Consider the following 15,401-nt stretch of genomic DNA (forward strand, 5'->3'; position numbering starts at 1 on the left):
TGCCTCGCAGGGAGCGACAGCACCTTGCCAAGGCTGGAGATGCTACCATGCCATTGCCATATGAAGCAGCAGCACAGCTCTGAGCAGCCCTGTGCTGCTGCCAAGACAATCCTCAGTTTCACACTGCTTTTTCTTGGTGCTACCATGAGGAAAAGCCACTTATATTGGGTGCCCCAATCACCCACCACAGAGCCACAGCAGTGTGCGAGCAGTAATCCTCCCTTAATTCCATTCTCCAGGCAAAACCAGAGGAGAGTTTAGCTCTGCTCAATGCTAACAAAACACACTAGCTCATTCAAAATGGCCTGGAAGGAATCAAATGTTTTATCTCATTTTTTTGTTGCTGTTAATAGAGCTAGAGACAGTTTTCTGCTAAAGAACAGCTTTAATAAAAAAAAAAAAAGCAAATACACTGGCTGGCTTATGCACAGTGATTAAGATGAGAGGATTCATCTAGGGGAAAGAATTAAAAAAATAAATAGCAAGTAGTTCTGCAAGAACTGGAGAGGTTGGACCAAGGAGAATGGGTGCAACTGGCAGAAACGCAGTTCCAAAATTTGGTTTCTCTCTACTGTGAATGGCAAAACCAAGGGACACAATTCTACATCCATGGCAGCAGTGGTAGGCCAGCACAGGTAACACCACACTCTGACTTAAAGGCTAACACACGACATCTCACTTCCGCAAAGAACAAGGACATCCAGCTGGGGACAGATTCACTTGTATCACTCCATGCTGATATAAGGCAAGCAGCTCCATTTCATGCTGGCCTTAGAGAACCACGTGTCCAGTCCAGCATGACAACTCTCACACAGGTGCCAGATGGACAGTGAATTAAGACATAACCAATGATGCAACGTTACCATATCTGCAGGTCTAGGATAACTTGTCTTCTATCAATTTCTTTGGTGTAGACTTTTATTCCGTTGATTCTAGGGCACTGAAAGAAAGACAGATAAGACATGACGTAGTTATTATCTCCTAGATGAAGTCCAAGTGAAGAGCCCTACCCACTTCACTCAATTCAACTACAGAAATTTTCACTGAAGACTTCAAAGAACCACACGTAAAGCATGAGTAAGCCACACAAGCTTTTGTCTTAAAGACCTAATGCGAACACCCCCAGAAATAGGGCTGGTTGCGAGCAGTTCATGCTGCAAGTCTTAGGAAGCACTGAGAACTCCTTCTGTATGACATGCGGATGTGTGCCCATTCTTCCTATTTCCAGTTCCATGATGTTGATGATTAGTGACAAGAGATGTATGCGTCCCCTCTATCAGCTTTCTTTTACTGTGAAGGTGCTCAAGTCAACATGAGGAAGGACAACAGAGGCAGCAATACTGTAATAATACCACTTATTAAATGCACAGAGCTATTAAAGAGCTGAACGTCAGAGTGCCAAACAAATGCCCTGCCCTCTGCATCCGAATTTTTCACAGAAACAGCAGCACAAGTGTTGCAAAGCATTCCCGTTACCTTCTCGCCAAACTGGATCTTGGTGAAGGCGCACGTTTTCAGATGTACGCTCTTTGCTCTAATTTTTGGCTCGACCACTTCTTTAAATGTTTTTTCCATGATTGTCCCGAAGTATGGCCAAGCCTGTTCCAGGACCTAAAGAACAGCAACAGCAAAATATACTGATGACCCTTTCTGTAAGATATCTTTAGTTGAGAAATAGATGCAAATCACAGAACACCTGACTATTACTGCATGCCTGCTCTTTTAAAGTCGCATTTGTGCTCTTAATCCGCTCTGAATGGAAAGATCCATCCCAGTTCCTCAGAAAAGGAATTTGCTGTAGGAAGTGAATAGTGAGTTCTTCACTCTGTGGAGTCTGTTGACTGCTTCTAACCTCAGTGGCTGAGCCAGCAAAGCCCAGGGTTAAAATTTCTGAAGCACAGCAGCCTCTAATTACTTGGAAGTGTCACAAAGTTCCCTGGAGGTTTATTTAGAGTGGAGAGAGGTGAGCATTTACTTCAAAAGGTTTCTCAAACAAAAACAAGACAGTTACTGAGCTGTAAGTTCAGCTGTTTTGCTCTGCATTCCGAAGCCGAGTTGCAGTGAGAGCTGGACTCTAACTGCTGATGGGAGCACCTACCTCAGAGCTCTGTGGAACCCTTGCTGGCAAGAGGAAATACTACTGCTTTGGCTAAAATAATAATACAGCCACATACACATACACGCATACATGTGTACATACGTGCACGTGCAATTTTGTTTTTAAAACCTCAGAATGAAGTGGTGTGGTCAAATTCATCAAATCTACATCAGCCAGGCACACATCTGGCTCTCACCAAAACCTGTGACGACTCTAGAAGCTCCAAAACTTAAATACAGCCACTGTCATGATTGAACCTTGTTGTAGTGACTTGCTGGTTTTCTCAGGCTTGGAGTTTGTGCTGGGATCCAGCTCAGAGCTCCTCACCTTGTTCAGCCACTCCACTCGCTCAACGTCAGGGAAATGGACCTGGAGGCAGAGAAAAACAAAGTGAATGCCACATGCAATCTGTTTTGGTATCCTGTGTCACATGCCAGGGATACTGCAGAGCACGGGAGAGGTTTTAGAGTAATATGAGACCTCTCTGCTCTCATACATACAACTTTTATAATTCATTGCCTCCCTGAAAACCTACTAAAATTGTAAGAGGCAAAAGAAGACGGGTGCGTTGATGTACCAGTACGCCTCTGGGCACGTTCATGTGATTAAAGCAAGTGTCATATCCTGTTCTTGATGAAGCAGCATTAGATTTCTCACCCCTCTTGGTCATGCAATGGGAAGCCACAAGAACCTGCTTCTCTTCAAGACAATGAGATGTGCGGGGTCTGTTTTGTGCAGGGGCTCACCCTAATCAGGACACCGTGCTTCGGAGGACAAGAACCTACCCTGGAAATGTAATTGATACATCCAATTTGAAAACACGAGCAAAGATCCACAACTGCCTCACTACAATCCCATCCTCCTGGATGCAGTATTTTCCCCCAGTGCTGCAGGCTGATGGCTGGTTCTTGCAGGAGGGAAGGACAGGATGGCAGCTCCTCAGCTCTACAAATGCACTCAAACAGAAAGGGACTCCTTACGCTATCATCTAGCCTGATGCAGTAATTGGGTAGGACAATACATTACCTACATTACCTCCCTATACAAGAGCTGTGAGCTACACTCTTCAGTCAAGGGCTTGCTGTATAATTTAGCAGCAGAGATGTTTGAATGGAACAGCAGATATTTGCAGATAATGGCAGGACAAGGAGGAATGGCTTTAAACTAACACTGGTCAGATGTAGCCTTAGATATTAGGAGGAAATTTCTCACTCAGGGTGATGTGGTACAGGCTGCCCAAAGGAGCTGTGGGTGCCCCATCCCTGGAGGTGCACAAGGCCAGGTTGCCCTGAGCAGCCTGAGCTGGCGGGTGGCAGCCAGCCCATGGCAGGGGGTTGGGACTGGGTGAGCTTTACGGTCCCCTCCAAGCCAAACCATTCTGTGATTCTATGATAGGATTTCATGAACTGACAGTAGTTTGCCTTTTGTTCTAGCCTGATGTGTGATTTCAGAGCCTGTTTCCCTCGCTCAAATAACGTTCCAGATGATCTCCAATTATTATATTTAAAAACCAAAGTGATATTAGCATATTGTTTATAAGCAACTTCCTTTGATGCTCTGAACAGCAACTTTTCCATTAAACAAGATGTAAGCTCACCAAAATGTCAGCCTACCCAGCTTTATTTGCATGATAAAGTGAGAATACTGCACCAGAAGGGACAGTCAATACTGATAAAATGCAGCTGACATTTCACAGGAAGGAGAGTGATGTGAATCCGGGGACCTCTGCTTCACCTGCCAGCCCTCCATCTCTCACCAGATGTCCCTGTGCTAGTACACACAAATGTGTGCTGCCCAAAGGCAGCTGGTCCCCAACTCCAAAGCACTGTCAAGCCCCACAGTGCTCTGCAGCATCTGCAGGAGTGTCCTGGATCAGTCACAGGCAGAGTAAAGCAGGGATGGAAGTGGTGTGGCAAGCTGTCCTACCAATGGCCTTCCAGAGAGAAGAGGAATGTGGCACAAAAGGAGGAACTGACCAGGACCCAGGGCACCACTTAGGCCTCCAGATCCCAGTAAGAAAGTCACAGTCCACTCGTGGGACCCATCAGCATGAAATGGAGTACAATACAAACCCCTAAACTGTGCTAGAATTATTTACTAGAGCCAAAGCTCCTTGAGGTGCAGCTGTAAAAAGTACCCAAGAAGCTAAGCCAGTGGCCATTAGGTGGGAGCAGTACCCAGGAGCACCAACCACCAGATGGATGCTCCAGCTGCACCTACCTTAAGATAAAGCGAAACAAAAGTAACTGTTTGAGCTACAGACATCCAAACCCAACAGCCCAGGGCAAACCCCAAACAGCAGCCACAGTGAATCACAGACCACTGTGTGACCTCGGATCGCTGCAGCAGGGCTGGAGACCCTTAAGGTCCCTTCCAGCCTAAGCCATTCTATGATTCTGTGATCAGGGTCTAGTTCCCAAGTTTGCCACGGGTACAGCACAGATAAGAGGAGCACTAAGCCCAGAACCAGCCACCCAGAGCTGCCAAAGTTCATGTAGTCCCAAAATAAGCCTTATTCTGTAGCCTTGAGTAAGTCATGCTATCAAAAATCAGTTTTGCTCACCCACAAAAGCAGGTATACTTCTTGCCAATATTTCAGGAATGCTTCAAAAATTACCGAGCATTTGAAAAGAGCTTTGAAGATCAAAAATGGTAGGTGAGGGCCAATTACCAGCCTGCAAGAGAAGGGTTAGGTTTCTGCAAGGCTCCACCTTGCCCTGGAGCAGGCCACGCCAATGATCACAGCAATAGCAAAACCCATGTGAGACACAACAGCACCATTCTAATGCAACACAGGAATGTATCCATTGGGATTCCTTGTCTTTTGTTGTTTCTTTTGTTTGTTTTTAAGGAGACAGGTTTCTCAGCTCCCAGTGCAGGGGCAAAGGAAGAAAGTCTAAAGAAGCCTTTTGCATGAGGAAGGAATAGGCAGACCCAGTTTCAAAAAAGGCTGTTCTTTACCTCTAACATCAGCTTCTCACACAAGGGGTTTCACATCTCAGTGTACTGGGACCAGACTGCTCAACACGAGCCAATTTCCAGCCTGATTTCCTATGGAAGCACAGCCTGCCCACGTAAGCTGTCTAGCATAGGAATGCTTCCACTTCAAACTCACCATCTGCTTTCAGCCAAGATACTGGTGCTGGAAAATAACCCTGCAAATTATCTGGAACAGATGGTTGAGTAGATGAGGGAAACCCTCCTCACGTCCCCTCCAAAGGGAAGGCTGTGATACAAACGCATCTCCTAAAAACTGATCCCAGTGCTGTACAGAGCTCGAGCCTGCACTGCTCTTGCAGAGTACACTTTATAACCAAGTGGAATCATAGACCCATATGAGTTGGAAGGGACCTTTAAAGGCCACCTGGTCCAACCCCCCTGCAATGAGCAGGGACACCTACAGCTCCATCAGGTGCTCAGAGCCCCTTCCAGCCTGACCTTGAGTGTCTCCAGGGATGAGGCATCCACCGCCTCTTAACTTCTCCCTGCATGGATCATCCTCATTGTACAATGGGGCACCCGAGCAGGCAGCTATTTACAGGTCCCCTAAGACGCTGCCATCGTTCCAAAACACCAGTGCCTTCCCTAAGATTATACTGCACACTCCCACCTGAGTTTTATTCCTGCTCCCACCTCTGCACGACAGGAGAGAAGAAAAGGAGGGACATTTTTAGAGCTGTTTCAATTGAACGCTGGAGGGCAAAAATGAAAGATTAAAAAAAAAAAAGATGACACCACAGACAATAAGCTGAATAGGCAGCAGGTGAGAAGCAGCCTTCAGGACTGGCACAGGGGAAAAGAAGCAGAAAATCGAATTGAGGAAGGGAACAGAAGGAAAATTAAAAATGAAATTAAAAAAAAAAAAAAGCACCGAGTTCAAGCATGCTACGCAAGCAAACGCCAATTGATGCCGAGCAGAACTCATCAACACAGAAAAGGAAAAGGAGGAGATGTGGCAACACTGACTAAAGCGCTAAAACCAGCACGCCGCTCTCTGCTCCCCCGGGTGGTTTCGAGCACTGTCGATACAAACGAGCAGGAACTTCGTGCGGGACGGGCTCCCGCACCTGGTGGCAGAGAGCCGTGCACGGAGCGGGGGGGCTCAGCCGGGAGCCCCCTGCCCACGGCCCCGCAGCTGCCGGCCGCACCAAGGCGCACCGAGCGCTGCAGGCTACGCCAGGCGCTTCGCTGTCAGCACCTCCACGCAGGGCTCCCGGCGGGTACAGCTCTTTGATACTCTCTCCCTTCCAAGAAAAGCGTTTCCCTACCGGTCCCCGGCACGTTTTTAAACGCTGAGCCAAAGAAAAGATACAAGCGATCCTTTTTCTACCAGCCAGCCAGGCACCGAGCGGGCAGCCAGCGGTACGGCACGAAAAGCGCTGCCACAATGCCACGCTCCCTCACGTGAAAGCCTGGGATGCCGGCAACGAGTGCGAGGAACAAGCAGGGGCTGGTTCTTCGCGCCAGCAAGAGAGGGAGAGTACACCGCGCTCATAGATATACGTATTGCTTCTTTTCAAATGGCAGTAGAGAGAAAGGGAGAAAACTTTCTGGATGCCAATGCCTAAAATAAGCATCTCCTAAGCTAGAACAGCGCATCTTTGGAGGAAGACTTCTCCAGGATACAGCACGGGCTATACAGCCGCTCCTCGGACCGCACAACTTCCAGCTCAGTACTCCCTTCTCCCAGCGGGACTCGGAACCACGCGACGCTCCCTCCTTTCCCCCGCCCCGCCGGCCGGCAGCGCGCTGCCCGCCCCACTCACCCATGCCGGCAGGTGCCGGGCGGCCAGGCCCCGCCGCACCGCCTCCCGCTCGTCCTCCAGCAGCACCGAGGCGGCCGCCAGCCGCTCCCGCTTCCCCCGCCGGTTGCGCGCCCAGCCCAGAGCCAGCGCCAGCCCCAGCAGCAGCCAGCTGCCGCTCAGCCCCAGGTACCCCGCCAGGTACACGGGGCCGAGCCACAGCAGCGCTCGGCCGGCGGACGAGAGCAGCGCCCGCTGCGGGGCGCCGGGGCGGGAGACGGCGGGATCCATGGCCGAGTCCCGGCTCCGCGGGGTCCCTCGGCCGAGTGCGGCGATCCCACTGCGAGGCGGCGGCTGCCCCCGCCCGGCGGGAGGCGCGTCCCGTGCCGCCGGGTGCCCGCCCGGCCCCCGCGCAGCGCCGCCGCGTTGTGCCGCCCCCTTGCGGGCGCCCCGCAGAGCCGCCCCGAGCCATTACCGCCGTCCTCCTCTCCGCCCGAGGCGTAACTGCGAGCCGCCGCTCGCTGCTCCGCACGGGAAGCGGCGATGCGGCAGAGCGACCTGTTGGTTCTGGCCGCCCGCTGTCGGGAAGGGTCAGAGCGCTCCCTGCTCCCGCTCTTCTCTTTTTGATGGAGATGTCGGGAGGGGTGTCTTATGTTGAAACACTGAGAATTATGCGTCGGGGAATGCGGCGTTATTTGGGAACCGTACATCAATTTTGCAGGTCATTTTACTCTCAGGGATAGCGATGCTGTATTTTTCTGCCCAGGCTTTAGGAGACATTGTAACTGTACAATTCTACATTGTGTTTTCCACTGCCGTTTCCCCCCCCCGGTCAGGCAGAGGCTCCTCTTTGTTCAGCAGATGAGTCGAGAACACCAGTGAATGGTGCCAGCTTTTATTGTGGCTCCTTCTTTACACTGGCTGCACAAGGCAACAAATGAGGAGCCAGACACCAGCCTCCGAGAAAAGGAAGCTAGCCATGGCTGGGGACAACAAGGCTCGGCGCCCATAGAATTCGTTAATTATGGGTCAGTTAAAAATCAAACAGCACTGCAAGTGATCCCCGTTTGTATGTTACTCATTGCACACGGCTGAGCTCTGATGGAAATCAGTTCAGGCAGCTGAAAAAATCGGGCTTCAGATGCCTCGCATTAGACAAACCGATGCGTGGGACATCTGCTGTTGGCGCGTTCTTTCAGAAACAAACCCCCAGCTTCCCCTTCTGTACAATGAGGGGGAACAAGCCCTTCCTGGGGGTGCTGCAAGGACAAATCAGCCCAGAACAAACACGCACTCTGTGCAGCGGGCAGCGGAGCCCTAGGACTTGGAGGAGGCTGCGAGGCAGACGCTCTCAGCAGCTTCAGAATGGGAGCTGGGAATGTTTAGCCCAAACTCAGAGAGCTGCAAAAAGCTGAGAAGCACCAACAGGTGGCAGCTTTACGAGTACAAAAAGCATACTGGCTAATTTCATAAACTGTGGTGGGTTTTTTTTTTCCTTATTCTTCACTCAGTTGATCAAAAAAAAAAAAAAAAATCAAGTTAAAGCACATTAAGAGAACTCTCTGTACAAATGAAAAGAGCATTTCCAGTCCTGCAATGCAGCCAGCAGCTGCTGCTTGGTGAAGGAGATGCTTCCGTGAAAGCAGAACTCCGTGTGCCATCGTGTGCTGCGCCCCAGGGCCCCGAGCTGACAAACAGCCATGCTATCTCGGGCACTGCGTGTTTCTTTGCTGCCAGCTCTTACCTTGTGAAGAGACAATCCCCTTCTATATCTAAAGAGATTCTCGGAACTTCATATATACGTATACAAAGAATATAAAACTTCCTTAAACTTCATGCTATTTAAAATTTTAGCTGAACAAAAGAAAAAGAGGAGTAAGAGATGAAAAGCGACTTCTATCTTGAGGTTACACAGCTCAAACCAAATACTGTGCTGATGAGAATGAGATAAATCAAAACTCTCTGAGACCTCTGTTAACTCTGTTCACCATGGGTAGTGGTTGCCCTTTAAAGAATAAGTGCTACCTTCTGTTTTCTTAAGGAAATCCTGAATCACCACTCAAGAGGACAAGACCTATCAATCTTCTATTGGAGAAAGTATGATCTAAGCCTGTGAGCAGATTGCTTTCATGCACCACATTTTGGAGCCGCTTGCAGCTAATCTCATTCTCAGTCACAAGGAAATTTCACAGTGTCTCTCTCAGTGTTTGCAGGACAGACAGTAAGGCAAGGACCCGGAGCTTTATTCTGCCATGTGTGGCTTCACCTCTGACATAACATGATGAGCTATCAGCACCGTAGTTTATTAGTGCTGTGATGAAGGCATATGTTGTAGCAGAACGTGGCACAGAAATTGCAAGCCTCTGAAAGTGTATTAATACTACATTTGCTGCCTCTCAAGCTGGCCATGGTAACTAAGGCAACCTGCCTTAAAGGTGGGGGGCTATGCAAAACCACCAGCAGCTCCTTTTCTTTTAACTGTGGAGAACACGCGAAGGAATTAATCCAAAATACCCATTTAACTGCACACTAATGCAATATCAAAGGGTTTGCTGAAGATGACTTTCTAGCTTTCTTGTATCTACAGGGCTTGTGACCGGTGTGGAAATTCCCACATTAACGCTAACAAATGCTAGAGGTGGGCTGTCTTTTCTCTATGCACCCACAGCGAAATAGGAAGCACTTAGTTAAGGATAAAAGCTTATCCCTTGCATTAACAGAATTACTTCTGTATCAAGACCTGATTAAAGCATTTGTCCCCTTTGGCACTCCGTGTCCTATGACAAGGTGTTATCGTTCAGTTTCCTCTGGGTTCATGCTCTCCATCCACACACTGTTCACTCTGTCAAGCAAAACCACGTCACAGAACAGAGGGCAAACCCCTTGTATCTACTCTTACTGGGTGTTCTGCTGAGCCTGGAGTGCATTTCCCCAGCAGCTTTAGCTGGGAATGTGTGCAAAGCGGTGCTGGGATTAGATGATGCTAACTTTTAAAGGCTGCTTCATTGTGCTGTCTCCCTCACGCTGTGCTTTGTGCCGGCCTGGTTCATGGCTTCCCTCTCTACTTCTGTAGAACAGAGGAGTGCTGAGCAGCTGATACATGTGCAATACAGTGAAATAAATAAGTAGGAGCAATTCAGCTCACACAGCCACTTGCTCTTGTTACAGAGGGGCCACTGATATTAGGGCAGAGCAGAGGGATGTAGGGCATGCACCACAGGAGGTAAAAGGGCACAGTGTGCTTAGTCCTTGCCCTTCCTACCAGCAAATCTCACATTGCTCTGACACTGGGGGTCACTGCAGATATCTGGGTTGGCAGGATTTGGAGAAAAGCTATGCCTTTTATACACAAACTACATAGATACATACACATACTGTATATATCTATACGTATATATAGGTACTATATATATACACATGTACATACACTGCACAGACGAGAAAGAGAAATAATCAGAAGCACTACGTGTGATAGTAGTGGTAGGAGAGAAAAAATAAACTTCTGTTAAAGAGAGGACAGCGTTTTCCAGTGTTTCCAGAGACAGCCTGTGAGCTAGAGCTGTCACTTTCCTGGCTCTGAGGACGACTCCGATTGACTCACAAGACACAGCAGCTTTTCTGCCACTGCGGAGCCTGCACTGACCCGTGAGCAGCTGCTGCCACCTGCTGAACACAACAGCTTTTACTTCAGGAAGAAAGGCCACAGAAAACAGAGCAGGAGCTGTCTGAGAGTAGTTACCATCCGTCCACCCATGACAGACCCGTGGATGCTGTCACAAGGCGGCTTTGCATCCCATCATTAATGTTGGTGTACAAACCAGATTTGGGAGGTACTGAATCAGTCTGGACTGAATAAAAATAACTTATCGACTGAAAAGTCTGTGCTTACTGAAAATTGACAGTATTTCACATGCAGAATCAGCAGATCTGAAATAAGCCAGAGGAGCTTCAGTTTGCTTTTAAAAATCTTGCAGAGTACCATTCCTATTTGTGTAGTAGACATTTTAACCTCAGAACCACAGCCTGTTAAATAGACTCTTTCTTTTAAATTTCTCCATTGTCATGGAGAAATTCCATTTTTTCTCCTGTTTGAACAATTGTATCTGCAATAGGATCTATGAGCATAAGATCTAAAAATAGTTCAACACGTCTTAGAGGATGCAACATTGTACAGAATTTGTTATGTCAGTTAGCAAGAAAAAACCCTTGGAAAAAAACACATCTCCAAATTCTTTCAAAACCTTGTCTACTTTGCTGAGTGAAAGAACATGCTGGTACAGGCTACTGACACACATCAGGCTGTGGAAATTGTCATTCAAGTGCATGATGAAGTTACTGAACAACCCTAGTAATAGTTTATAGCGTAGTCTGTAATCTGTAGAACTTACATTTTGCTGTATTTCAAGTGCTTAAAGGCCTTGACTGAGCTCATAGAAACCTCTTCTTTAAGGAATTAGAGTGCTTGACCTTTGTGAAATGCATTAAAAGTGCCAAGCAGTGAGGAAGCTGATTTATGAGTTACAGACCTGTATCCACTTGGTACCTCTCCATCAATGGCGAAAGCAGGAAGAAGCTTTCTTGTTACGTTTCATAGAGGTTCGTTTCTTCTTTAGCATCTGAAATGTCACAAAACAAAGGAGTTTCTTGATAATCTATACCCACTTTAACTAATAACACTTAGGAGCTATTTTCTTTCCATCCAAACACTGCAAAAGTCATAGATACATCATCCAGAAGGAAAAGAGGGAGCTAAACACTGACACTTTCTGATCCTTTCTTTCTGCTGCAAGGCTGCCATAACTGCACCTTCAATAAACTCCATCTAAAGTGAGGGCTTGCCTGACTGCTCTTCATGTTTTCAGTCTGTATTCGACAGCGTGAGACACAGATCGGATCGGGGCGCGTAGAGTTAACAACAGGAGGAATACATGTGAGGCTGTGAGGAACGCCATTTACAGTTTTGCCTGCTCAGAAATCCCTTCATCATAATGGATGCTGACATGGGAACACCTGCCTGTTGTGCCCCACTTGGAGAGCGGCTGCCAGAGATGGCACAGGCACAGCTTGCAGTGGCACAGCCAGGCTGGCACAGCGCTGGGAGTTCAGTTGCACAGAAGCTGCTTTCCTAGAGCCAAGTTACTGCCAAGGAGCAATGACAGCACATTGCCTCCCAGCTCCTGCTGAGTTTCTGCTTTGCATGCTTAGCCTTTTCTGCGGGAAAGACAAATGTGCACAGCCTGACTGACTCCCTCTGAAGAGCTCCTACCACCTGTTTGCAGGGGGTGCTTTCAAGAAAGAGATGATGCTCTAAAATGAAAGGTTGGGTTCTGGAAAATGCTGCCTTCAAAGCTCCAGAAAGTTCAGTGAGAAGCTTGTTCATAGCAGGTTCAGGGCTGAATCTAATAGTTAGGTGTCCTGAAACCTCCCTGAGCAGGCAGCTCTGCTCAGTGCCAGAGTTTTGGACTTGAAGACACGCAGAAGGTGAGTTTTCACATGAATTTTCTTAGCTTGTCATGAGTATCTGCAGCATATGAACCAACTCAAGACTTAAAGGAACTGCATAGTACTCATGGAAGTAGCTTAATACGAGCTTAACACAGAATGATGATTTGTTTGGAAAGGTACGTGATGGTATTTGGCGGGTTTTATAAAACTCAAAGGAACTGAGAAAAAATTGAGGAAAGATGACAGCACTGGAGTAAGCTAACACTGCAGCTCACAAACACAAAATCCTCATCAAGAGGAACACAAGATTACAGTAAGCTCAGCAGATTCAAAGCCCATTTCACCTCATTGCTGTGCCATACACAGCTGGGTGCTCCGGGCTACAACTGGCTGCTTATTACTGTTCATCCAAAATGGACGGTAGGTGATATCCATTCCAGCCTTTACCATCACTCTGATATATAAGCATGCTGACTGTTAACTGTACTGAACTGCACACTGTAGTTACAAACTCCTCCGTAGCACTGTGCCTAAAGAGAAGGGTATCCTGGTTCTCTTTGTATGAGTAGTTCTCCCCATGTACCTGCTCCAGCTCATTGCTGGCAAGTACAAGCGCGCTCAGAGTGTAGACCAGTGGCAAAAGGAATACTCATCCCAAGACTACTTGTAAGATATTGGGAAGTCTGACAGCCTCTGGAAGATACCTTATTTTTAGTAAAATCTGCAGCCCAGATGCTATTTCTCTGGTAAGTTAGCATGCTGAATGAGGTCTCCAAGGCCTTGTACAACAGCTTTTCCTGTAATCACTTAGTGGCCTCTGCTGGACAGGACTGAGATCCTGGCAACTGGTTAAATTCAATAGACCTGAATCCAACTAAGATTTACATAGGTATTGTATTGGTGGGAACAGCAGAGGTACCACTACAGTGCTGCATCGATCTGCAGGCATCCCACCACACGCTGAGCACGAGGCTCAGGTCAGTCAATGATAGCAATGCCTTGCAAAACTGCCCAGAATCTCCAGGTCTTTTCTACTTCACATTTGTATGCTGGTGCCTGTATCCTCAGTGGCATGGGAGGCTCTCTGAACTATGACCAAGAAAAAGGCTTTTTCTGTCAACCAAATCTGTTGTGAGTGGTAAAAGTGTATAAGTGAAGGGCATAGGTGATATACTGAGATCAGTGCTCCAAGTATGCCATTATGCATATGAAGATAAGTGCATAGAAAAGCAAGTAAATACTAAGCGTTGAGGGGTAACAGAGTAAGTGACTACAGACAGATTATTCACTGTTGTGAATTATTCTGGCTCCATTAAATTTACAGAGGAGCTGACTGTCTGACCTGCAGTTCAACATACATAATATTAATGCTATTAAAGCTCATTTCCAAGAGCGGAAACTTGGGTAGAGAAGTTAACAACTGGCTCACTAATATAATGAGGAATCCTAACTGGTCATTGGTTTCCAAGTCAATGTTTTCAGTGTTTGTGGCCCCAGTCTTATTCAGAAAGCAGGAGAGACAGCATTATTCAATCAAGGAAGCCAGCATTACCTCTGCTGTTGCATTAACTGGAATTACCGTTTCCTGCTCCGGTGCTTACACTTCTAAGGATAAAAAAGACATAAAATTGCCAAATGAAAATCATCTTTTCTGCTTTAGGAGAAGGTAACTATTGATATAATCTCGCTCTGTTACGGGTTTCATTTCAGATGGCCAATACTGCTCACTCTCAGAGTAAATTCCATTGTTGCATTTGAAATGCAAATGAACAAGTGTTTAGGGAGTAGCATTTCCATGTGGCCACTTGGAGCTCTGGACATCAAATTCATATGTTTTCACTGCGTACTTGCACTAGATAAACCATTTGTCTGGAAAATAAAGCCACGTCAACTGCTAGCTTCTGCCACTCTGCTTCTAAAACTTTAAGCTCATAACATTCATTTATAACCACGCTTTACTGGGCAGGTCAAATTTAACACAGAGAAAATGTAAGGACTAGAACATTTTCTTTCTGTGGAAGTTTTTGTCACTCCCTGCAGAGACAAGGTATGAGTGACTGTAGTCTCCCACAAGTGGGGAAGGAAGGAGAAGCAGTTTCCTTAAACCAGGCAGGGAACGTTATTAGCAGAAGGGCTATACTCATTTTTGTTCACTGTCTTTTTTATATAGTGCAATGCTACCGTACCTTTTAGTAGATTCTGAAAGGGCCTGAGATGAGAACGTCAGTAAACAAATGAACTGCCTACTGTCTGGGAAATAGCAACTTGTTATCTCCGTTACAGTATGCTGTAACAGTGGAGTAACGGGGGGGAAAGGACTTTGTATCCCTCAGTCTTGATGTCCTCACCTTTTGTAGCCTGGAGCTAGCTTTGTTCACCATAGGCTCCCCTTTTATTGTTGCAACGATTAAAATACCATTTTTTTTTTACCTGACCAGAGTGAAGTTGCTATTTCGAATGAACTGTTTCTGCCACTGCGTACAGAGGAAAGACCTAGTGGGGGTGAACTTTCTCATACTAGCAAAGTGATCGGGGCTTTTAACATGGATGCTCACAGACTGTTTCACATCTGTTTAATCACCAGGCGCAATTTTAGTGGGAGACAGGAATCAAAATAAGCTAAGGCTCACATTTAGATCATGCTCGGATAATTACTCCAGAAAGTGGACAGACAAGCAACAGAGGCTTGTAGATGGCAATGTAAGCTAGAAATAAGTTGAAACAGGAAAGGCATTATTGGTAAAGATAAAAGACAGAAAGTCAAGTCTATAGGTGTGGCATTTTGCATAAAAGGATGGTATACCACAGGCCAGAAAACAGAGCTGATGTTATATATATACAGTTCCTATATCCTTAATGAGCTTGGTACTGATAGAAGCAGAAAATTCTCACTAGAGATCACTGTTCCAGCACAACTCCTTGTTTTGGACATTAAATATTTCTGGCAGCAAAATTATTGAGTGGTGTAAATGAAAACCATTGAAGTCCAGCTCTGAATGTGCTTGGACTTACTTAAAACTGAATCATCTGGTGAGGCTTCAGCTTTAGGTAGAGCTGAAGGAATATCATCAAAGAAGACATTGACTGGGAGTGTGCATGGCTAGGAGCAATGTGCT

At 46.9% G+C, this 15,401-nt stretch overlaps 1 protein-coding gene across 2 annotated transcripts in view; it reads right to left on the bottom strand.

Moving 5' to 3' along the window:
• The window catches only part of ESYT3 (extended synaptotagmin 3), a 47,707-nt gene that overhangs the window by 22,061 nt on the left and 10,245 nt on the right, over positions 1-15,401 (bottom strand). The window contains exons 4-8 of one of the 2 annotated variants that reach the window (XM_021400853.1): positions 13,838-13,890; positions 11,367-11,456; positions 2,426-2,467; positions 1,477-1,611; positions 864-940 (exon numbers count right to left, since the gene is read on the bottom strand). In XM_021400853.1, the coding sequence (XP_021256528.1) occupies positions 864-940; positions 1,477-1,575 (176 nt within the window). In that variant the 5' untranslated portion in view covers positions 1,576-1,611; positions 2,426-2,467; positions 11,367-11,456; positions 13,838-13,890. Of the gene's footprint in view, positions 1-863; positions 941-1,476; positions 1,612-2,425; positions 2,468-6,864; positions 7,211-11,366; positions 11,457-13,837; positions 13,891-15,401 lie in introns of those variants that run through there. The other variant, XM_021400852.1, reaches the window with a different exon arrangement.

The sequence above is a fragment of the Numida meleagris genome, chromosome 5 (genome assembly GCF_002078875.1).
Source record: "Numida meleagris isolate 19003 breed g44 Domestic line chromosome 5, NumMel1.0, whole genome shotgun sequence".
NCBI classification, from domain to species: domain Eukaryota; kingdom Metazoa; phylum Chordata; class Aves; order Galliformes; family Numididae; genus Numida; species Numida meleagris.